A 24,660-nucleotide genomic window follows, 5' to 3' on the forward strand; every position below is an offset into this window, starting at 1 on the left:
TCAAAGATTTAGGTGTGATACTTGACTGCACTCTATCATTCAAAGAACAGATCAGTCAGGTGGTGAGAACGGCAGGCTACCATCTCAGAAATATTGCATTTGTCAAGAAATACCTGGATGATAAGACCATGAAGATGCTTATATATAATCATGTAAATAGAAAGCTGGATTATTGTAACTCCCTTTATTATGGCCTTCCTAAATATCTGCTGAAGAAACTACAACTGGTTATGAACAGAGCTGCATTTGATTTAATTTCAGGATATAAGCTACGTACGGGGAAATTAACCTTCCTCCTCTTCATCGTGGGGCAAGAACGAGGAGGGATTGGGAGGAAAAGAAAGGGGAGGAGGGAGGGAAAGTTGGGGAGGGAGGGAAAGCTGGAAAGCAAGATTCTTTCATGTTTTTTCATCTTTTCTTCTCTTCGTCGTATTTTTCTGTTCTTTTCCCTGATTTTCTTTCCTCCTGACTTTGGTAGAGTTAGCCACAGCCTGAAACACAAGAAAACACACCAAACAGATATGCCAGGAAAAAAACAATTATACACATGCTCCCTTGCAGAGGTGCCAAGTCTTCATCCTCACCACCATCTATCATCCATTTTCTGGCCCATAACTATTACAACGAACCATTAGTAATTATCAAATTAAACGAGAAATACAAGTGAATTTCATGAATGTGGTTGAGAGGGTAGTTTTTGGGTGTACTCTTGGCATATGACGGTGAAAATGTGGCCGCCTTGCATCGCCTCCTCCTCCTCCTCCTTCCTCCCGGTCAGCTGATCCGAGGTGGACGGCGTTCCGCGTGTCGGCCAATTTCCTTGTAATCCAGGACGACACAGACGGCCATGGATGGAAGCAAGGTAGGTAGTCGTGTTATCAGGCATTAGGCCGGGCGAGGAGAGTTAATCAAGGCGAGACAAGTGATAAATAGCAGAAAACATGGACAGGGTGGCGGCGGGCAGGGCGCGTGATGGTGCCAAGAATAATTATTTTATCATTATTATTATTTCCTAATCTACAGTGCCAGGGAGGGAAGCAAAGGAGGTGACGTCTTGTTCAGGGTTTAGGAATCGTCTGGACGGTGAAATAAGGCGTTAAACATGGAAAAATATGAAAAAATATAATTTGTGATGGATGGAGCTGGCTGTGTCGGCTACTAGTGTCTTGATTGCTCTCTTGAAGGTTACCTATGTTAATGAAGGCGTGGAGGAGGTGATAGTTGTGGAAAATAAGGTTGACAGCCTCGGGTGGCGGTGTCGTGACAAGCCTGCCAGAGAGGCGACCCAAGGGTGTATGTGAGTGTGTGTCCTGAGGTGAGGAGGCAGGCGTTCAGGGGAGGACACTCTGGCAGGGGTCAAGACAGGGGCTGTGGGCAGAGGGATGGCAGCAGTGACGTGTGTGTGTGTGTGTGTGTGTGTGTGTGTCCTGAGGTGAGGAGGCAGGCGTTCAGGGGAGGACACTCTGGCAGGGGCTGTGGGCAGAGGGATGGCAGCGGTGACGTGTGTGTGTGTGTGTGTGTGTTGAGCCAAGCATGCAGGGGCAGGGGCAGAGTCAGGGATGATACCACAGGGGCAGGAGCAGGGACAGGGGTGTGTGTGTGTGGAGAGCGGGACACATACTGGGGTGTTGGCTCTCTGGGTGTTATTCTATACTTTTCCTCCCTGGTGTGCCCCGTGCCAGGGAGGAGTTTTGTGTGTATTCCCCTGTGTTATATTGACCCTAAGGAGAGGCAAGGGTGTAAACCTCCCTGTAGGTGAGGCCCCATTAGATTCAGTTATTTATTTATTTAATTTTTATGTTGTGGTCTCTTGCGGTGGTAGGCTTTCTTGGGGGTGCCTGCATGGTGGTCATCCCAAGCCTGTCAAGATGCAGCAGGCAAGTGTTAGAGGTGACTGTGGCCGTTTCAAGACACACCAAACCCTCAGAAAAAAATGGTCTGGTTCAGCAGCGAGGTGAACCTGTGTTAACTCACGTGGTTTACTGCACCCAACAAGGATATGTTAGAAAAGATAGGGACACTCGGGTTGCAGAGGTTTTGACACTTTCCGGTTCGACACCTGTGGGTGTTCGCACCTCCGTGATTTCGCGTGCTAGTTGTTTCGCCACTTGAAAGGAGAGGTTCTGCTACTCACCAAGAAAACCTATTAAAATTCTAAAAATGTTAACAATATTAACTCAACTTAATGTAACCTAATGCACACTACAGTAACCTTACCTAACATTACTGCCACAAGACACTGAGGCTGAAGGAACAATATTAACTCAACTAACCTAACGCACACCACAGTAACCTTACCTAACATTACTGCCATAAGACACTGAGGCTGAAGGAACAATATTAACTCAACTAACCTAACGCACACCACAGTAACCTTACCTAACATTACTGCCACAAGACACTGAGGCTGAAGGAACAATATTAACTCAACTAACCTAACGCACACCACAGTAACCTTACCTAACATTACTGCCACAAGACACTGAGGCTGAAGGAACAATATTAACTCAACTAACCTAACGCACACCACAGTAACCTTACCTAACATTACTGCCACAAGACACTGAGGCTGAAGGAACAATATTAACTCAACTAACCTAACGCACACTACAGTAACCTTACCTAACATTACTGCCACAAGACACTGAGGCTGAAGGAACAATATTAACTCAACTAACCTAACGCACACTACAGTAACCTTGCCTAACATTACTGCCACAAGACACTGAGGCTGAAGGAACAATATTAACTCAACTAACCTAACACACACTACAGTAACCTTGCCTAACATTACTGCCACAAGACACTAAGGCTGTGTGTGACAGCTAGCTTAATGGTGTGTTGAGATGGTAGCATATAGTAAGGCGTGTTCTTTGGGGCGCCAACAGCGTGTCCGGTTACTGGTTTGGATGTCAGGGCCTCAATGGCTCACGGCTGACACGGCCAGGACTCCTTCAAAGCTCCAGGAAACTAATAGCAAAGAGTGGACTGATCCAAACAACTGAAAAAATAGCCACAAATGTGTGTGTGTGGGAACCTGGGGAGTCGCTGGTCAGAGAGTTGTAATATATGGCTAGGCAAAAGTATATATGGCTGAGTTAGTTAAAATATATGGGTTAGTTTAAATATATATGGCTGGGTTAGTTTAAATAAATATATGGCTGTTAGTTAAAATATATGGCTGTGTTAGTTTAAATATAAATATATGGCTGGGTTTAAAATATATATATGGGTTAGTTTAAAATATATGGCTGGGTTAGTTAAAATATATGGCTGTGTTAGTTTAAATATATGGCTGGGTTAGTTTAAATATATGGCTGGGTTAGTTTAAATATATGGCTGGGTTAGTTAAAATATATGGCTGGGTTAGTTTAAATATATGGCTGGGTTAGTTAAAATATATGGCTGGGTTAGTTTAAATATATGGCTGGGTTAGTTAAAATATATGGCTGGGTTAGTTTAAATATATGGCTGGGTTAGTTAAAATATACGTATATGACTAGGGTTGAAAATATATGGCTGTGTTAGTTTAAATATATGGCTGTGTTAGTTTAAATATATGGCTGGGTTAGTTTAAATATATGGCTGTGTTAGTTTAAATATATGGCTGGGTTAGTTTAAATATATGGCTGGGTTAGTTTAAATATATGGCTGTGTTAGTTTAAATATATGGCTGGGTTAGTTTAAATATATGGCTGTGTTAGTTTAAATATATGGCTGGGTTAGTTTAAATATATGGCTGGGTTAGTTTAAATATATGGCTGTGTTAGTTTAAATATATGGCTTGAGTTAGTTAAGAAACCTTATAATACTTAGCAAACCCAACACTAGGGTAAGGTGATGTACTCTCCGGTGCTAAATCTCCCACAGATATACTAATTGGACTTTGCCACACAGATGCTGGACTTTGTGGACCCTGGCGGCCATGGGGAGGTGTCCATGGGCGCTGGGCAAGGCCGAGGGCGAGGAGTACAGCACACTGGATGAGGGGGACCATGGTAAGGGGTGGAGTGCTTGCTTCAATTATTTTCCTTAGGCCAAAAGTTCAGGGTACCAAAAAGGATAATATTAGTCAAAATTTGTCCTAAAAAAAGAAATAATTGCTGGAGTGCTATGCTTTTTCTGACGAACATGAATTAGCACACACACACACACACACACACACACACACACACACACACACATGCAGACTCACCATTCTGATAGCCCAGTGGGAAAAGCTCTGCTGCGTGGATCTTAACCCGGTGGTAGCAGCGGGGATCATGTTTGTTAATGGTCCCTCCAGGCGAGAAAAATGAGAAAAAAATCATCACTCACACAAACCATTTCATAATATATATCAACGCATTTGTGATCAGTTTATGCATCATCTAATTTTGGGGGTTTATATTATGGCAAAAATTTGGCCCGTTGCTGCTACACACGGTAAAGCCACACATTTGGCCCGTCGCTGCTACCGGGCTAAGAAACTACCCTTGGAAATAATCACAACTCCTATGAAAGCCTTGTCATTGTGTGTGTGTGTGTGTGTGTCTGGACGTCAAAATGTTTAAGAATCTGGCCCTCCTTCACCATTACTTATACCCTAATAATTCTCACCATCAGTCAGTTACCACCCCCTTTACCCCTTCCAGGATGGTGCAGGGCTCTCAGGAGATGGACAAGCAGGAACAGGGGACCAGAACTCACAGGTGTTCTTCATTGAGTGTGTGAGTGCCGCTGTCGTCACCATGAACACCTGCTCGGAGGCACCAAGTGAGTAGATGACGCTACCCAGAGTGACTGAAACAGGGAGGGCTTTGGGGAGTGAAACAGGGCTTGGGGTATCTGAGGTACAGTGAAACAGGGCTTAGAGAGGAGCTGGGGGAGTGAAACAGGGCTTGGGGAAGTTATATCTAGGCTTGGGGGTGTCTGAGGTTGAGTGAAACAGGGCTTACATAAGTTCCTAAGTGTGTGTGTGTACTGCCCCTCACACAAGGCATAAAGGTGTATATATATATCCCTACATTTGATATACTCATTTATTAGTTTGCAAGGGATTTGAATTTTTATGTTAAATTTTACTCCCAACAAATTATTTTTATCACAGGGACAAAGGTCTGTACTAAATGTCTGGGCACCTCAGTTCACCTATTTGAAAAGCCTCTCATAGTACTTGTTGGGGTGTCCATGGGGTGTTTTGGGATGCTGGTAATAGTTTTAACACGCCCTCTGCACCTTGAATGGGAAAATCACCCATGAAAGCCCTGTTAATCTTCACTGTGGCCTTGGGAAACAGTCATAGTAGAAGCTGAAACTCTCTCGTATAAGTTGCTGGCTTTCCACGGAGTGTTTTGTGATGCTGGAGATAGTTTGACCTGACTCCTGCACCTTGAAAGGGAAAATCACCCATGAAATCCTGGATAATTTTCTCTGTGGCCTTGGGAAACAGTTGTAATGGGATATCATTATGTATAACAATATTGACCTAAGAACATTTAATTCTTTATTTTTCCAAGGCATGAGTGACCCCCAAACCCTCCCTTCCACAGGACCCGTCAAGCCAGTCCGCCCTGCAAGACTGCCTGGTCAAGATGGGGTCCAGCCTTGCACAGAACTGCTTGGCTGGCTGGCCAGTGCCACAAGTTGGTGGTGACAAAGTAAAGCCCTCCATGACTGCTACAGCCTGATGGATGGATCTCATGGTAGGGTATGATGGGCTGAGAGAGAAGGATGATGATGTAGCAAGGTAAGGTTCAGTTTATTTTGCCCTGCTGCCAACGGGTGAACTTTTGATATGCAGTTTGGAATGTCTGTCAACTTAAGGTGTCTGGTGCAGTTTAGGGAAGGGTTAACTTTCTTTTTTTCAGCCTATGTTAAGAGCAGGGAAAGTGTAGAGTGACAGGACTTAGAGGAAGAGAAGGAAAAGGAATGTCAGTTAGAGAAGGGAGGGAAGGAGAATATGGATAAGGATGGAGTGAGAGAGAAAGGAAGGAAAGAAATATAAAGAAAAAACTGGAAATGAAAGGAAAATAAAGAGGAAGGAGAATATGCGAATACCAAGATGGAGACAGAGAGAGAAAGGAAAGAAGGAAGGAAAGAGATATATATAAAGAAAAGATTAGGAACAAGAGTAAAATAAATAAAGGATGAGGAGGAGGAGGTAGAATATACAAATAAAGATGGAGACAGAGAGAGAGAAAGGAAGAATATTCAAATAAAGATTGAGAGGAAGAGAATGGTCATCTGTTTTGTCCCCTGCTAGTTGAGCACTCCTGGTCGCATGTTCCTGAAGTCTCTGCGGGCATGTGGTCCCTGAGTGAAGACGCTCGGCTGTAACTTGGCAGCTAACCACGGGCTGTTCTGGAAAATACTCTCATTGTGATTCCCCCCTCCCAAAATTACCTTAAGTAACTCCAACCAAACCTTACCTAACTTTCCCTAACCTAACCTCACCTATCCTGCCCTGCTCAAGAGTACAGACTTGGGGAATATGCCTCCTGGTAACCCCTGTCATGGCCTGCAGGTGTGTGGTGACCCAGGCTGTGGAGGGTGGCTGCCACACTCACTGCTCCAGCCACTCACAGCTGTACCTCAGGAGCCAGACACCATCTGCTTCACTCCTGCCCAGACTTTGCCACTCACACCCAACAGCTGCTTCATCTTAAGGTAGGACTGCTTGATTATTATTATTGTTATTATTATTATTATCATTATTATTATTATTATCATTATTATTGTTAACCAAGAAACAGGCCCTGCTGGAAAGAGCCCTGCTGGAAAGAGTCAAAGGCTATAAACCAGAGGGTGAGTGACATTGTTATGAATTTTATATAGAAAGAAAGGAAGGAAAGAGAGGAGATGGAAAGGAAGAAAGGGAGGAAAGGAAAGTAGAAATTGATGAATGAAAGGAGGGAAAGAGAGAAGGAAGGAAGACAGGAAGGGAAAGAAAGAAGTGAAGGGGAGGAGGAAAGGATAGAAGGAAAGAAAAAAGGAAGAGGAGGGAAGGAAAGAAGGAAGGAAGGGGGTGAGGTAAGGATACTACTACTACCACTACTACTACCATAGCTGGGCATTATCGCGATACTTTATCGCTGATAACAAAATCGGGTTATCGGCCATCCGCTACTTATTTAAATATATATCGGTATCTTTTTTAGTTTTGTAAGCAAACTAGCGATAATCGCTACCATTTTCCGCCTCTCAGAAGAAAAAAACATTGTCTCCTCCCTACACGTGGCCCGGGCGCCCGGTGTTATATGAAAAAACTTCGGGGTGTGAAATATCTTCGGTTAAGAGATTTCATACTTAGATCATCAACACTAAAACACTAGCTTATTTTTTTATTACCCAAAAATCAATATGTTAAGGAGATAAATAATTTAACTTTGCCCAAAAAATTATTATTCACTGCCTCAAATTTGATATTACATATTCGTTTATGAGCATGCCATGGTGTTGAAGGCACCCGGTGTTGTGTTATTTGGTGTCCCATCTTCAACAGCTGGAGCTTTTGTTTACAAACACTGCTCTCTTGTGAACTGCACATGTTCAGACCAGTAAGCGTAGCCCTGTACAGTCTCACAAAGCTTTCTAACACATTAAGAGTTGCTGGAAGGCTGAATCATACAGTAGGGTAAGGTGGGGCAAGTTGCCCCCCTTAAGGGAGATTGACTGTTGTAGCCACATTTTTTGCAATAGAATTTTGAAAAAAAGTTTTGTTGAAAGCTTAGGCTAAGGCCTATCTATGGAATATATTATGTCCATTTATTATGATTTTGACTTTATTATATTGACAAAAAATAATAAAAGGGGCTCCTTACCCCGCATGTGGGGTGGAATGCCCACTGGGTAGGCCTTTTACCCCCATAGCTGGGCACGATAACAGAAAACCTTATTCCCGATAACCGATAACTGATAATGGAAAACCTTATCGGTGATAACTGATATTCGTTAACTGGAAACACAAATATAGGCGATAACTGACAACCGATACCCGATATAAATCCACAATTCCGATACTAGCTAGTGATAAGTACGATAGGCGAAAACGATATTATATTGATATTTCAAATAAAAAAACATAAATGAATTCAAATTTTCATTATCTTTTTTAGAAAACTTACAAAACCTGAAAACCACACGTTGACACGTACATATGGACGGTAACACTAGAAACGCCTGAACCGGTGTTGTGTTATTTGGCGTCCCCACCGTCAACAGCTGGCGCTTTTGTTTACAAACACTGGTCTCTCGTGAACTGCGCATGCTCAGACCAGCAAGCGTAGACCTGTACAGTCTCACAAAGCTTTTTAACCGTAATTAAGAGTTGCTGGAAGGCTGAATCAGACATACAGTACCACTGCCACCATCCTTGCTGTTTCTAGAACGACACTCTGTACGACTTGTATTTATACGTACAGAGTGTCGTTCTAGAAACAGCGAGGATGGTGGTACTGTATGTATGATTCAGTCTTCCAGCAACTCTTAATGTGTTAAAAAGCTTTGTGAGACTGTGCAGGGCTATGCTTACTGGTCTGAACATGTGCAGTTCACGAGAGACCAGTGTTTGTAAACAAAAGTGCCAGCTTTTGACGGTGGGACACCAAATAACACAACACCGGGAGCCTTCAATACCATGGCATGCTCACAAACGAATATGGAGTATCAAATTTAAGGCAGTGAATAATAATTTTGGGGGCAAAGTTAAATGATTTTTCTCTTTGATATATTGATTTATGAGTCTAACATAAAAATAAAAAAACCTGTTTTAATGTTGATGCTGTAAGTATGAAATCTCTTCACTGAAGATATTTCATACCCCGATGTTTTTTCATACAACACCGGGCGCCCGGGCCATGCATGCGCAGTAGGAAGGAGACAATGTTTTTTTTTTTTTTTTCTGAGGCGGAAAAAAGTAGCGATTATTGCAAGTTTGGTTACACAAGTAACGAAGATACCGATATATATTTAAATAAGTAGCAGATGGCCGATAACCCGATTTTGTTATCAGCGATAAAGTATCGCGATAAGTTATCGCAATAACGCCCAGCTATGTTTACCCCACTCTGGCTTACAATAATAAAACTCACAGAAACATAAGGAAAATATTTTTTCACATTATAAAAATATTTTTGAAAACTATAGCCTATAAATCTCTCGATGTGAAATATAGGAACACAGTCATATTTGTGTCTCCTAATGAATAGAATGTAAAACTAAACAATTAATTAACTTTCTGAAAGGTATCCCCTTCTTTTAGACTAGTAATATTAGACTAGCTTCCCTTTCTTCTGAATTTTTGTAACAGAAGGAGCATCTACTTTCATGAAAAATATATGGAACTAAATATTAAATTAATTTGATAAAATATGTCCTCTCTGTTGAATATTGATATCTGAAACAGTTAAAAACACCAACTTCCTTATAGTCTCAAACTCAAAAGTGTTCACTTATGGATGCCTTTCAAAAACTTAAACATGCAGAATGCACAACTGGAGTAGGCCTAGATCTGCATGTATGTCAAAACTGCCAGTCTGATTAGGCATTACAGTATTACTATTTTTTTTATTTATAGCAATACTGTAATGCCTAATCAGACTCGCAGTTTTGACTTACATACAGATCTAGGCCTACTCCAGTTGTGCAATCTGCATGTCACCAATTTCTACAACCCCGACATTGGAGCCATTTTTCTGAAGGTCTTCCCTCCCAAAATTACCTTAAGTAACTCCAACCAAACCTTACCTAACTTTCCCTAACCTAACCTCACCTATCCTGCCCTGCTCAAGAGTACAGACTTGGGGAATATGCCTCCTGGTAACCCCTGTCATGGCCTGCAGGTGTGTGGTGACCCAGGCTGTGGAGGGTGGCTGCCACACTCACTGCTCCAGCCACTCACAGCTGTACCTCAGGAGCCAGACACCATCTGCTTCACTCCTGCCCAGACTTTGCCACTCACACCCAACAGCTGCTTCATCTTAAGGTAGGACTGCTTGATTATTATTGTTATTATTATTATTATTATTATTATTATTATTATTATTATTATTATTATTATTATTATTATTATTAAGCCAAGAAACAGGCCCTGCTGGAAAGAGTCAAAGGCTATAAACCAGAGGGTGAGTGACATTGTTATGAATATTAAGAACATTTTCTTCAGTAATCTTTGACAGAGCTGCAGTGTTATGATAAATGAAATTATGAAACTTAGGTTGCAAAGCAGCCTGAATCTACGACCTGTTGTTCGTTGTTTTGAGGTCTACCAAAACTTGTGTACTCTCAATTTTAGGCACTTGATACACTAAAGCAATTAATAAATCACGAACACAGACTTTACTTGTTCATTATGTATTTATACCTTGGAGGAAGATTTATACCACTTGGCATTCCAAACCAAAACAAACCTTCTTTTGACCTGTATCGCTTTTCATCGGCTCATCAATGCCATCACTTCTTCTGGTACTAACTCTCCTCTCTGCCCCTCGTAGTTGCTACATTCTACAATTAGGTGTTCCACTGTTTCTTTCTCCCCAGTGTCCTAGACAGCTACAGCCCTTTGTGTTGCTAAGTCTCATACCTGTCAAGCTACTGTGGTGTCTTGCCATAAGATTTTGCGTTTGAGACCATAAGTTTGTGTTGAAAAAACATAAGACTTGACAGGTATGGAACTTCTGACGTACTCAAGCAGGGTGCACGAGGTACCTCCTTCCCCCCCCCCCCCCCCCACACACACACACACACACACACACACTAACCATAACAGTAGCTGTTACTCAGCACACTCGCATGAATTTAAATATGGCACGTATGATATATTTAAAATTGTTTAAAACAAACGTGTTAAAAAAAACATCGCCAGCGGAGAAAAAACTTAAGATTTTCAACTTACATTGTAAGACTTGAAAATCACTGAAATTACGTACGACTTATGCAACAAATGTAAGACTTGACAGGTATGAAGTCTTGGTGAGAGTGAGTTCGGCCCCTCAGCGGCTCCTTTCGGTACCGTGCAGGTTTCGGCCTTTTGAATATCTCATTACCACGAGTTCTACTGACTAGATTCTGTTCGGTTCTCTCCAGATTGAACATAAGTAAGTCTTCGTGGAATCCATTGGAAAAATGGTTCAAGCTATACATGCGGCAGGAGATTAGACAAAAATGCGAGAATGGTGTAAGCTTGGGTGCGAGTATTTAGCTTGTGATAACTGAATGGTAGAGTGTTTCTCACCACTTAACCTGAAAAATGTTAGCATAAACACTTGGGATCAATGTCTTGTAGACTATAGGCACAGTGCATCATGACTTATCACGTGAGAGATTTTAAAGTGTGCGAGTCTTCATAGCATCAACAGGCCTTGACTGTTTTAGTTAAAGTAGCGAGCGATCACTGACAATTTTGGGGGGACAGAACTCCTCTAATTGTCGCTGACTGTATGGCTTGTCCCATTGCCTCATGCAGTGTGTGTGTGTGTATTCACCTAGTTGTGACATACAGGAAAAGAGCTACGCTCGCGCTGTCCCGTCTCCATATCCTCTCTTATCCAACTTTTTCTTAAAGTCATGAATGTTTCTTGCACAAACCACCTCCTCCTCCAGTCAATTCCACAACTCAATGCTTCTGTTTGGGAAGCTAAACTTTTTCACATCTCGCCTACATGTGGTCGCCCTCAACTTCTTTCCATGTCCTCTCATTTCCTCTCGCTCCACACACACTCCAGATTCTCCACCCTGCTCGCCACCCTGTACACCGCTACCCCGCTATCAGGTCTTCTCTTTCTCTTCTCTCCAGGGTTGTGAGCCCCATGCTATTGAGTCTCTCCTCGTAAGTCCGATCCCTAAGTTCCGGTACCATCTTAGTTGCCATTCTACAAGAATCTACAAGCCGCTCCCCCGCTTCAAGCCAGCACTGCTACGAACACTGCAAGCCACTCCACGATACGGCGGAAGTATTCACACCAGCAAGGAGGAGGCACGCCCCGCTGACCTTGGGACACCCCGCATGCCCCTCGCTCCGCAGCTGGCGGCACCACCGCCGCTGCCGGGAGCATCGGCCCAAACCTCTTCAGGCAAACAGTCAGCAAGGGTACCCGCGGCCATCTCCCGGTGGCTTCAAGCTGTTCCCACTACCGTTTCTTGCTCGGCGTCTTCTCAAGAGGTTACACACCCTAGTCGTCTGATCTGCCACAGCCGCCCATCTCTTACTATCACAAGGACGACGCGGCCATCATACGTCTGGCGGCAGTGTACCGGCTCCCGCATCCGCGGCCGCTCAAATTGCTGGGTCAGCAGTTTTTCAACCTCCATGGCGAGTCCTCCGATGTCAGCCCATCCCTCACCTCTCACCGCCGCTGTGGCCGCGGCCGAGGTTTCCTGACGCGCCTGCAACGACTGCACGTAACCCAGGGCATCACAAGCCGTCGCCCTCTCCACTACATCAGCTGACTAATCTTGGTATTTGTGGATATTCCCTTCTTGTCCAAATATGCCGACTCGGCTTATTTTCATTATTGTCCGTGCAGGGGCACGATTTTTTTTATTTCTGTGTTCCTAACGCTGTTAATCAGTCATAATTGTGGGAGTAACGTTCATTCGCATACGATATTGATTCTTTCTTATTGTTTGCTAGCGAGTCTATTGAGTATAGTGTGATTTCCCTGATCAAAGTTAATCTTCATCAGTGTGCCCTGCCTCCGTTTTCTTTTCACCGCTCGAGAGAAAACGTGAGCATCAATGGTATACTCACTTAACATACCACTTGTTTATATAGTTATTCTTTCTATATATACCCATATCATTAGGGCATTCCATTATAACCTTAACTTCTATTACGTCTAAACAGGCACCTTGCTAGCCATTCTTTCTTGCCTTTTTGGGTTTTCAACGCAAACTATTCATTCATACACGTTCCGTTTATTGGTTCGTATTTACAGCTATCAACATATGCTCCTCTTTTGTAAATGATTTACACCTTTAACCAGTTGGCTCGTCCTTCAAGTGAAGAGGGACTGGAACACGATACCACAACCGGTGAATTTACTAAGGTAATCTTATGTTCAGGCACTCATTATTTATCAATTACAGGCCGCAGAATTCGTTCACCCCCGGGTTCGTCTGCATACTTACAACCCACTCAAGGTTCAAGGACACCCTCACCAGCATCCCCTCGCACCAGCCGCAGTATTACAGGCTCAAAGTAAGGTCTCTCTCACCTGTAGTTTTTGCAAACAATCAGGACATTCTGAACATTCTTGTTTCATGAAACGTAGGAATCAACACATTCAAGACGGGGCTCAGATAGGAGGTCAGGAGGTTACAGGGGCGGGCATCATTCATCACACAGGAACCCTAGGCCAAACCATCAGCGGAAGGCTGCCTTTTGCCATATCCACGGGAATTGTTTTCATGATTCAGACAGTTGTTCTGCAATACAAAAGGCCAAGGAGGAACAGAAGTACAAGTCCTCAGCGGACAGTAAACCACACTCCTCAGAATAAAAAGACATGACTTCGTGACAGCCCCGAGGCGTACATCCAATTCCTTAAGGAAAATACTAATTGGGAGCAACTTGACTCCGTCATTGCCGCCTTGGGACGGACAAGCATAATTGCCCTCCCTTGCAAGGTGGGCAACACTTCACTCACCTTAGTGGTTGACACAGGTGCCACAGTCAATGTCATATCCGACTCCGCTTACAGGTCACTGACACGACAAGCGAGTGGGGAAAATTGGCCGCTCCAAGAGAACGACCTGAATGTGGTAGGCGTGACGGGCACCACTTTGGGAATCCTTGGGCGAGTACCACTAACAGTCAGCTTACATGAAAAAGTATGTCCCTTTCGAGATTTCTTTTATGTCTCTAGCAGGTTTGCTTTACCTGTAGATGGGATCTTAGGATTGAACGCCATGAAAGACCTGCACATCGCCATAAACCCTGTAAGCAACGCGATCGTGTATCAAGGCCGACGCATACAGGGATGGTCAATCCATCGCCTCTGTCAACTGTAATCTCACCCTCAGAGGTGGAAATTGACCAACCCACCACAGACTCAGGGGCTGCCACCGCCCAAGTGTCCCCTCTTACGGTCAAACCACACGAAACCATTGCAGACTTGTGGCGGACAGTAACGGCAGTCGTAGAAGGTCCTCATATAGTTCCGGATCGTGCTGCAAAACTTGTTAAAATCCGTTTGCCTAACGCCCCTCCGGTGGGCAGTGATGTGTATCGACGGAGTTCTCACGTACACCGCGTGACGGTGGAGGTAACTCTTGCAACAGTCAAGGAGGGAGGTTTTGCAGAGGCATTGGTAATAAACACGTCTGGATCCCCTGTATCCTTAAAACACGGTGTTCGATTATGCCAGTGTCTAGTGTATGGGAGAAATGTCACCCCAGAACCAGCTGAATACCCTTCAGCCCAAGTTTCAGGCATATCCTCGGCGTGTCAGGCTTCTCCCGAACAAGACACAGCTAATTTAGAGGCATTCTTAAAAGTTGCACACTATTCCAAAATTAAGCCAACCTTAGTCCAGCTTCTGGAGCATTATCGGGGGGCGCTTGCTATACCAGGCGAGCCGCTTGGAGTTACGCAGTGTGCTGAACACCACATTAAGTTAAAACCCAATACAAATCCTGTATATATCAATGCGTACAAGCTCCCCCACAGTCAGAGGGAGGTGGTGCAACAACTTATCTCTGAAATGTTAGAACAAGGTGTCATCAAAGAATCGAATTCCCCGTGGAATTCGCCCTTGTTCTTGGTTCCAAAGAAAGACGGCTCTTATCGTCCTGTGATTGATTTCCGGCGTGTGAACACCGCGACCGTGGATGATCATTTTCCGCTTCCCGTTCTTAGAGATCTTCTGATGTGTCTCGGTAGAGGAAATAAAGTCTTTACGAGTCTTGATCTGGTCAGTGGCTACTGGCAACTGCCCATGGCCCCCGAGTCACGTGAAATAACGGCTTTCAGCACGCCTCATGGCCACTATGAGTGGACAAGGATGCCGTTCGGGCTCAAAGGAGCTCCCTTGACCTTCCAAAGGACAATGAACAGTATTTTTGGTGACTTGCTGGGCAACTCTGTCTATGTGTATTTAGACGACATCATCATAGCAAGTAAAGACGTGCATGCACACATGGAAACACTAAAAGCAGTCCTACACAGACTTCAAGAGGTTGGATTAAAGCTCAAAATCACCAAATGTGAATTTTTAAAGCCTCGGATCAAGTTCTTGGGGCATGTCGTGGACGAATTCGGCATCCACACAGTGGACGACAAAATAAAGGCTATTGCCGAGTTCCCTCAACCAACGTCTGCGGACAAGGTACGGTCTTTCTTGGGTGTCGCAGGTTATTACAGGCCTTTCATTAAGGACTTCGCAGCTCGCGCGAGTCCCCTAACCCATCTTTTAAAGAAAGACGTACCATTTCAGTGGCTCCCAGCTCAACAAACGAGTTTTGAGGATTTAAAGAAAGCGCTTACCCAGGCTCCGGTCCTTGTCTTTCCGGATTTCAAGGACCCCTTTCAGCTTTGTACCGACGCTTCGGCTAGTGGACTAGGAGCCGCGCTGATGCAAACAGATAAGTCCGGCAAAAAGCATGTGATAGCGTTCGCCAGTCGAGTACTTACAGCTCCGGAAAAGAACTATTCTGTTACCCACCTAGAGGCTCTTGCCATTGTGTGGGCTCTGAAGCATTCTCGAGACATGGTGATGGGGTACATAACTGTGGTGTATACGGACCACGCGGCCATAACTGATCTTTTCAAGGGAAAAAACCTACACGGTCGTCTGGCAAGATGGTTCTTAACGATCCAAGCATACAATCCGGAGATAAAATACATCACCGGGAAAACAAATGTGGTCGCAGATGCCTTATCTCGGAATGTTCCGATAGGCGCGATTACCACCCCAGAGGTCATCCACAACTTCACTTCACCTGAGCTACACACTGCTCAGCGTGACCACCCTGTGGAAGAGGTTAATTTATGCCCTCGAGTCGGGAGACGAATCAAACCTTCCTGAATTGCCAGTTCCCTTTTCACAATTCTTCCTATCAGAGGACAACCTCCTTTGTAGGTCATGGCCAACCAAACCGGTACCTATAGACCAACTGGTCATCCCAGACATATACGTCCCCGTGACGCTTAAGCTGGTCCATAACACACCCATTGCGGGTCACCCAGGAAGAGACAAGACGCTATCTGTCACCAGACGAAAATTCTACTGGCCCACATTACGGGTTGATGTAGAAAAACATGTCGCACATTGCGTCGTTTGTGCTAAGCACAAGGGGTCCGTCAAAGGGCCAGCACCTATGTTGCAATACCCAGTACCAGAGGCGCCATGGGATGTTGTTAATATAGACTTACTACAGCTCCCCCAGAGCCAACATGGCTCGCGCTACTTATTGGTGTGCGTCGACCAGTTCTCTAGGTTTCTAGTTCTAGCGCCTCTCAAGGACAAGACAGCCACATGCGTGGCCCATGCCCTCGTGACTCACGTGTTGTGTCCACATTCGTCTCCTCGAATTCTTCTGAGTGACAATGGCACCGAGTTTAGGAACTCAGTATTGAGCGAAATATGCGCTCAGTTTAACATCACGCAATCCTTCATCACAGCTTACCACCCAGCTGCTAATGGGTTGGCGGAGAGGGCTAATAGGAAAATCTTACAGGTCCTCAGGCCTATCGTGAACGATCTCCACGATAATTGGGAGGATTGGCTATCGCATATAGCCGCTTCCATAAATACGTCGATAAACGACTCTACGGGTAAGTCTCCTACTACATCTTGTATGGGGTGGAGAAACGTCTTCCGTACGACTTCCTAACAACCCCACAGCAACCTCTCTACAACATTGATAGGTACGCACAACAGCAGATGCATATGTTTTCCAAGATACACTCAGAAGTTAGGTGTACGTTAAAAGCTACGAAGGTTGAAATGATGTCAAAACAACACAAACAGGGCGTCCCGGTGAATTTCAAAGAGGGTGACACAGTCATGATTAAGCAAGCGGAAAGGAGTTCGAAACTGGGGGCTAAATATTATGGTCCTTACCGAGTTGTTCGGAATGTCAGGGGAAATCGGTTCGAGGTTCTCGAGTCGAATAGTGGAGTCAGTCTAGAAGTTCACAGTGATCGTCTGAAAGTAATTCCCTCACCTTTGGACCTTGATATTGGTACTTCCCCCTCAGAGTCAAATGTTCAACAAGATAATCCCAACACCCATAGCTATGACTTGAGCCCACGGGTTTAAATACTTCATTCCCACCACTTTCAGATCATGATGTTGCGTTTTCTGACCATCTTGTTGTCCCTCGGCTCCCTGCTTGCAACAACACCCATCCACCTGAAGCCTGGTGCCCTCACGGCACACATGGGAGAGGTCTTCCTCATAGAAGATGTGCTCCTCGTAAAATATCCATATACTTCCTTGACCACCACCACGGACACAATCAGGATAGTCTCAGAAAAACTACTCGGCATGGCAGACGCTATCCGGGCTACCAAGACTAGGGAATCAAAGGCTCCTTCTAGTACCAACTCTCTGACTCTTTTTCAACTACTGGAGGATCGGATCCTGTTCTTACGGGGAAAAGTTGATGAGGTAAACATGGATTATAGTTTTCACTCAGTTCACTCTCGGGTAAAGAGGGGATTGCTCAACATCGTTGGGTCCGCCTCAAAGTTCCTTTTCGGTACGGCTACCGACGAGGACGTTCGCGATTTGCGGGACCACTACGCTCATGTACTTTCCTTTGCTGCTCGAAATCGCAGGGTGATCAACGCCAATTGTAGAAAACTTGCGCAATTGCATACTAACATTGCGGTACTGCTAGAGCAGACAAATAAGATGGTAGAGGTTATCAACATAGTTGTCAAACAGATCGACCAGGTGAATCAGTTTCTCCTCCTAGATCAGGCCTTGCATGTATTGGAAAACGTCATTAACTCCGTCGCAACGGCAAATCAGCAGGTTATTAGCAACGTGGTTGACGCAGCGCACGGTAGAGTCACACCTGCCTTGTTCCCTCTACACGATTTGAGAACGACTGTCCAGATCGGGTATCAAAATTATAGCCTGACGCCTTTATTCACCCCGGACATGAGTCAATATTTTTACCCCTTGATTGAGTCCAGCCTCACCCCTGATGCCATAATCATTCATGTTCCGTTTCAGACGGCGGACGTGTTTGAGGCACACGAAATTGTCCCGTTCCCTTTTTCGGCAAAGGACAGTGTGTTGGCCCTGGACACGTCCCCGTCTCTTGTTCTAATCGCGAAGGATTTCGCTCTGTATTCAACGGGTAGCTACTCACTCTTGCAGTATTGCAAGGAGACGGTCTTCGGGCGATTCTATTGTTCTGCGTCTCTCTTTGCCTTCCTTCCAGTTCGGGGTGGGGTATGCGAGATCGCCCTCACCCGCGTGAACGCGTCTGACGCTCTTTCCCTGTGCCCTTACAAGCTGCTAACACCAACGCCTGTTTTCCATAAGAACTTTCAGGGTCTGCATTATTTTTATTTCCCTCAGTCATTCTATGTATCGGTCATCTGCCCGGAGGGTACCACTTAACAACGGGTTACTGGTCACTATGCCATAGCGGAAGCATGCTATATCCGCTCCACTAACATAACAACGTACCCGTCCCGGATTCGTCTGGTTTTCACGGCCAATATTTCCCATCGAGTGTTTCCTCTACGGTCTCTCGATGACATTCATTTTTCCAGCATCTCTTATGTGACTAATTCCCTTAATTCATTGTCTTTCGCGAACAAAACAGAGTTTGCGGAAACCCTGGAGGAAACGCTGCCTGAATACTTGCATCTCCCCTACCTGTACCCTGGATTTTTTGTACCAATGTTTCTGATGTTCGTCAGTCTCGTCGTCATGTGCTACCTTATTAGGAGGAACTCTGTCCTGCACGATTATTTGGTTGTGCCGACACGGCGACTGGATGCAGGGAGGCCACTGGCAAGGTAGTTTTCCTTTTCTCAGACAAGTCAGGGGACAGAAACCTGGCTGCTCCTATACTTAACATTGTACTGTGTTTCACTACTGTATTTTTTTTTTAGGAGCTAGATCAACGTTTCATTGTCTGTAACTATGCCAATTGATAGTTTCTTATACATGTGTCCTTATATTTATCTTTTGAGAGGTTTCTTATGTTTCATGTCACACACGTTGTGGTTTCCCTCTCCCTATTTATATTATAATTCCACATCTGTTCTTACATAGCCAGTGTTTTAATATAATTGTATCATAGGCAGTCTGCTTGACAAACTCCCTCTATGTATGTTCATGGTACCTAGACTGCTATTTCGATTTTTATATATCGCGAGGTCGCGATCACTGGTAGGTGACCGAGCAGTGTTATAGTAGGATATCAATGTATTATTATTATTTAATATCACCACGAATTAGGCATACAATTGTCAATGGAAAAACCCCACGACAGATAGATCACGCCACCTTATAGGAATGTCGTCCGTCAGTGTTTACCGTCTCAGTTTTGTATACTTCGCACTCCGATGGTGCGTGGAGGTCACCTTGACATACGTGACCAATTGTAACAATTATTTTCCAACCTGTAACTCGCGTCTCCTTCACGAGAGTCCGACTGACACACAACGACAGTCGCTCTCGCTCCGTCGCTTCTTGTACATAAAGGCTACGAATATAATTCGCCTTAAGGAAGCTGAAGTCTTAATCAACACCCTTTAAACGCCCCCCGACAAGCCCGTTACAGGTTGGTGACACAAGATCTCCCTCTCCTGAATCCAAACTGGCAATCCGAGATAATTCTCTCCCTTTCTAAAAAATCCAACCACCTGTTTTTAAGTAGCCACATATCTTTGCAGCCACACTAGTGAGTGATACCGCTCTGTAACTTAGTGGGTCCTCTCTCTTTCCTCCTTTATAATTTGGTACTATGTTTGCTCTCCTCCAATCTTGTGTGTGTGTGTGTGTGTGTGTGTGTATATATATATATATATATATATATATATATATATATATATATATATATATATATATATATATATATATATATATATATATATATATATATATATATATATATATATATATATATATATATATATATATATATATATATATATATATATATATATATATATATATATATATATATATATATATATATATATATATATATATATATATATATATATATATATATATATATATATATATACATATATATATATATATATATATATATATATATATATTAAAACAAAAAAAGAACATGCTTTTTTTAATTTTTATTTTATTTATTTTTTACCGTGTTTGTTTTACACCCTGTCTCCCCGTGTATATTTATGAACCATGATTTGCAGGATCAGCGATGTGGGCATGCTGTACCACCACCACCACCACCACCACCACCAGGGGAGCCACTCACTGTCACAAGAAGGAGGGAAGCAGGTATGTATGTATGTATTATTATTATTATTATTATTATTATTATTATTATTATTATTATTATTATTATTATTATTATTATTATTATATTATTATTGTTGGGCTGTTAAAGCCCAACCAACAGGTCCTGTTGGCAGTAAGGGCAGGCACCAGTACTGGTATTGGCAGTACTGTGTGACACCATCAGGGCACCAGTCTGCTCATCAGTCTGGTGCTGCCACAGTGTTGTAGAGTCGGTACTTTTAGGACCTGTCCTGTACTGGTACCTGCCCAGCCCAGCCCCACCCCCAGCTGGACCTGTGTGTTCAACCCTTTTGATGCTAAATCCTTGCAGCGAGGACCAGCGTAACTTGCCGGTGGTGCTAAACCCTCGCTGTGATCACCAGTCGCACTCAAATTTCAAGGATATGAGAGTGTTCCAACACTATTTCTCACCCCACAGCACTGCCAATTGAGTGGGTTTTCCACTAAATTTGGTGGAAAATCATATCAGCCTAGAGCGGAAAAGCGCAGAAAATCTACGGACGAGTAACTGGTGGATGTTGTTGTCCAATATTGCAGCATTTTTGCATAGCTTCACCTCACTGATTTTTTGACCATATAGTTGTAAATTTTGCATTTGGCAGTACTGCCCTGCCAGCACCCCATCAAGAGAGCTACTCAGTAATTGCCTTATGGTTGACCGACACGCACGCATAAATGTACGTCTTCACAGGCAACACCCCCTGAACGTGCCTGTACGTTCGCAGGAGAGGCTTACATAACCGAATGTTATAGATCTTGGCCTCTTCTTTCCAAAGGTGTTTTTGTTTTTTAGCTGTGGTGAATTGTTTTTGAGATACAGCGGTTGAAAGAGCGAGCACTAGCGTCACTTGCTGAACGTGCCTGTACATTTGCAGGAGAGGCTTACATAACTGAATCTTATAGATCTTGGCCTCCTCTTTCCAATGTTTTTTTTTGTTTTTTAGCTGTGATGAATAGTTTTTGAGATGCTGAGGTCAAAAGAGACCCCCCTCCCTCAGTTGGGCTGCCCGAGTGCGCCTGGGGGATAGTCTCGCTGCGAGGGATTAGCAATGAAAGGGTTAACAGCTGCTGGCAGGTATGATTCAGTGTTCAGAACACTGATCTCTGAATCTAAGGATTGGTTAAGTCTGTGCAAAGCCAGCTTTGGTTCCCTGGGCCCATGTAAGGTTTGGGACATCAGTGAGTGGCAGGCAGTGATGAAACTGCTGCCTTACAAATTTATTGAATATTTTAATGCCCTCACTACCATGTGTTTATGCCAAAACAACACTGGCTGCCTGTTTTGCCTGCCCAAAACAAAGGAAATGTCAGCACCTGCCTGTAACATGCTCTAAGTACTGATGGCTGTAATATTTTGAAAGTGTTACTTGATTGTGTTGGAAATGCTGCAAACCACAGTAATAATGATGTCTGCAACATTTATTTCAGTCATCCCTTAATGGCTGACACAACAAAATCAGACATAGCATTGTTGTCTTGCAAGTTTAGAAACAAAACAATTGCTCTATTGGATGGTGACCAAAGAAAACTGTCACACCTGGTGACTTGTAAACTGTAACATTTGTTCTTCCTCAAGTCAGCCCAGTAATACTTAACACATGCCAGTGTGTACAGCATGATACTACAGCCAAGGAATTATTGTTTTGTGCCAAGTATGGAAACAGATAGTGTTTACTTTCACTTAATGGGATAACAAACCATTAGTTAGGGCACTCAGTACACTTGTAATGGAGTGTGTTAGCACCGACACACTCGGCCAGTGATGAGTCGTGAATGTTTCCCTCAACAGCTGAGGCCCCGGCCTTCAGGACTCCTGCCCGGCCCACTACAGAGAAAGACACCAACAGGTCACTGCTTTGTACACTCTCCACAGTTTTATCTCCTCATCTATATAGAAAGAAGCATTCACTAGTAAATGATGCCCATGGAAGGGAAACTTAAGGACCTGAACTTGAAGATGAAGGAAATGTCTGAGGCTTCATGGTGAGGACTGTTTCAGGGACGAGCTGTTTGTAAGGAATTTTTGTAACTTACAGTACAGTATGTGTGGCCAGTGAGTCATGCTGCCCATCATTCTTCCTGGCATTTCTTGCATGCACACACATCATCCTTTCCTTGGAAATGGCCAAACTGTTCCCATGAAGCTTTGGTGTTGATGAAAAAATTCTCAGGGTCAGCCTTTGTGCATCTTTGGGGAAATGCACCAATATGCCAATCCACAGCTATAAACATTAGCAGGCCTGTGACCATGCCTCCATGCTCCTGTGGTCAGCGGGCCTGGCTTTTACTCCTTGCGCTCAGATTTGAATCCCGGCCCGGGCAGTCAGCGTGAATGTCACCCAGGTGTTCATCTTCCCTTTGGGGCTGGTGGATAACTGTGTGCCTGGTTAACCCTTAAAGCGGTGGCTTGTTTTGCCCTGCAGGCTGTCCTCCCACTCGGGAATATTCGGCAAAACATGCCTCTTCAACCTTTCATATCTTCACTTCTACTTACCTCACGTGACTGAATGAAGTACCATTGTAAAGTACTTACCCTTAACTGTCCTTCGACGTTAAGTTGAAGACTATATAACCATTGCTGGAGCGAGTACGGAATATTGAAGTAGGATCACTGAAAGAACGTTACGTATTATAGACAGTTTTCCATCCCTAGTGGACTTCCCTTCTATGATTTAGTAATAAAGAGCATAACTTTTCTACAGTTTATGTAAAACACACCCAAACAAGCTTAACTTCCAGGCCTTCCCTTGGTGGGTGCTGTGGCCCCCATCTTGTGGATGAAATTCCCTGTAAGGTGAGAAGAGGTGGGTGTACATCTTGTCAAAGCTAACACAAGGCAGCATGGCTGGGTAGTGTTGGAAAGAAAACACATGCTTACTTCACCACAAACAAAGGAAATCTGACGGCGCACCAAGTCAAAAAATGCTTGTTGAATGTTGTCCACACCGCGCCTTGAGCCCAGGCACCAGCTGTGACCCACTGTTGTCCACACCCGCGCTGTTAGGGTTAAACTCAATGTCAGCAGGACTTTGCATTTCAACATCATTATTGAATATTAACCCATAAAGGCCGACGATAACTCACGCGTCTACCCCCCAAGCCGCAGCAATCGTCTTAAAATCAACTCCTGCAGAATGACCTGGAAGCAATTTTAGCTGTAGTATTCATTTAAATACATCAGCATGTGAAATATTTTTTGTTTGCTGCAGCCTGGACCACGGAAGGGAATCGCTTGTTTTGAAATGTATTGTTTGCGTGCAGCACTGGACCACGGAAGGGAAGCTTGTTTTGAAATGTATTGTTTGCTGCAGCACTGGACCACGGAAGGGAAGCTTGTTTTGAAATGTATTGTTTGCTGCAGCACTGGACCACGGAAGGAAGCTTGTTTTGAAATGTATTGTTTGCTGCAGCACTGGACCACGGAAGGGAAGCTTGTTTTGAAATGTATTGTTTGCTGCAGCACTGGACCACGGAAGGGAAGCTTGTTTTGAAATGTATTGTTTGCTGCAGCACTGGACCACGGAAGGGGAAGCTTGTTTTGAAATGTATTGTTTGCTGCAGCACTGGACCACGGAAGGGAAGCTTGTTTTGAAATGTATTGTTTGCTGCAGCACTGGACCACGGAAGGGAAGCTTGTTTTGAAATGTATTGTTTGCTGCAGCACTGGACCACGGAAGGGAAGCTTGTTTTGAAATGTATTGTTTGCTGCAGCACTGGACCACGGAAGGGGAAGCTTGTTTTGAAATGTATTGTTTGCTGCAGCACTGGACCACGGAAGGGAAGCTTGTTTTGAAATGTATTGTTTGCTGCAGCACTGGACCACGGAAGGGAAGCTTGTTTTGAAATGTATTGTTTGCTGCAGCACTGGACCACGGAAGGGAAGCTTGTTTTGAAATGTATTGTTTGCTGCAGCACTGGACCACGGAAGGGAAGCTTGTTTTGAAATGTATTGTTTGCTGCAGCACTGGACCACGGAAGGGAAGCTTGTTTTGAAATGTATTGTTTGCTGCAGCACTGGACCACGGAAGGGAAGCTTGTTTTGAAATGTATTGTTTGCTGCAGCACTGGACCACGGAAGGGAAGCTTGTTTTGAAATGTATTGTTTGCTGCAGCACTGGACCACGGAAGGGAAGCTTGTTTTGAAATGTATTGTTTGCTGCAGCACTGGACCACGGAAGGGAAGCTTGTTTTGAAATGTATTGTTTGC

At 44.1% G+C, this 24,660-nt stretch overlaps 1 protein-coding gene across 14 annotated transcripts; it reads left to right on the forward strand.

The window, feature by feature from the left end:
* Positions 1-707: 707 nt before the first annotated feature.
* LOC126991487 (uncharacterized) lies at positions 708-22,883 on the forward strand. Of its 14 annotated transcripts, none has more exons than XM_050850236.1 (9): positions 709-862; positions 3,898-3,998; positions 4,635-4,755; positions 5,532-5,728; positions 6,506-6,648; positions 9,822-9,964; positions 11,774-12,435; positions 12,963-13,177; positions 17,265-19,679. In XM_050850236.1, exons 8-9 carry the CDS (start codon positions 13,034-13,036, stop codon positions 18,555-18,557), a joined length of 1,437 nt encoding a protein of 478 aa, XP_050706193.1. In that variant the 5' UTR covers positions 709-862; positions 3,898-3,998; positions 4,635-4,755; positions 5,532-5,728; positions 6,506-6,648; positions 9,822-9,964; positions 11,774-12,435; positions 12,963-13,033; the 3' UTR covers positions 18,558-19,679. The 14 variants fall into 14 exon arrangements, 13 of the variants coding, with proteins under 13 accessions (XP_050706196.1, XP_050706191.1, XP_050706194.1 ...); XM_050850246.1 differs by having other exon boundaries at positions 12,963-13,025; XM_050850245.1 differs by having other exon boundaries at positions 13,066-13,177.
* Positions 22,884-24,660: the final 1,777 nt, after the last annotated feature.

Source organism: Eriocheir sinensis, unplaced genomic scaffold, assembly GCF_024679095.1.
Source record: "Eriocheir sinensis breed Jianghai 21 unplaced genomic scaffold, ASM2467909v1 Scaffold29, whole genome shotgun sequence".
In the NCBI taxonomy this organism is placed as follows: Eukaryota; Metazoa; Arthropoda; class Malacostraca; order Decapoda; family Varunidae; genus Eriocheir; species Eriocheir sinensis.

Excerpts from the sequence above, each read along its gene's own strand:
- LOC126991487 (XM_050850239.1), top strand. The coding sequence starts at position 13,034 with ATGTTCAGGCACTCATTATTTATCAATTACAGGCCGCAGAATTCGTTC. Across the intron at positions 13,178-17,264 it reads CGCAGTATTACAGGCTCAAA|ATCATGATGTTGCGTTTTCT; the intron begins GTAAGGTCTCTC and ends CACCACTTTCAG.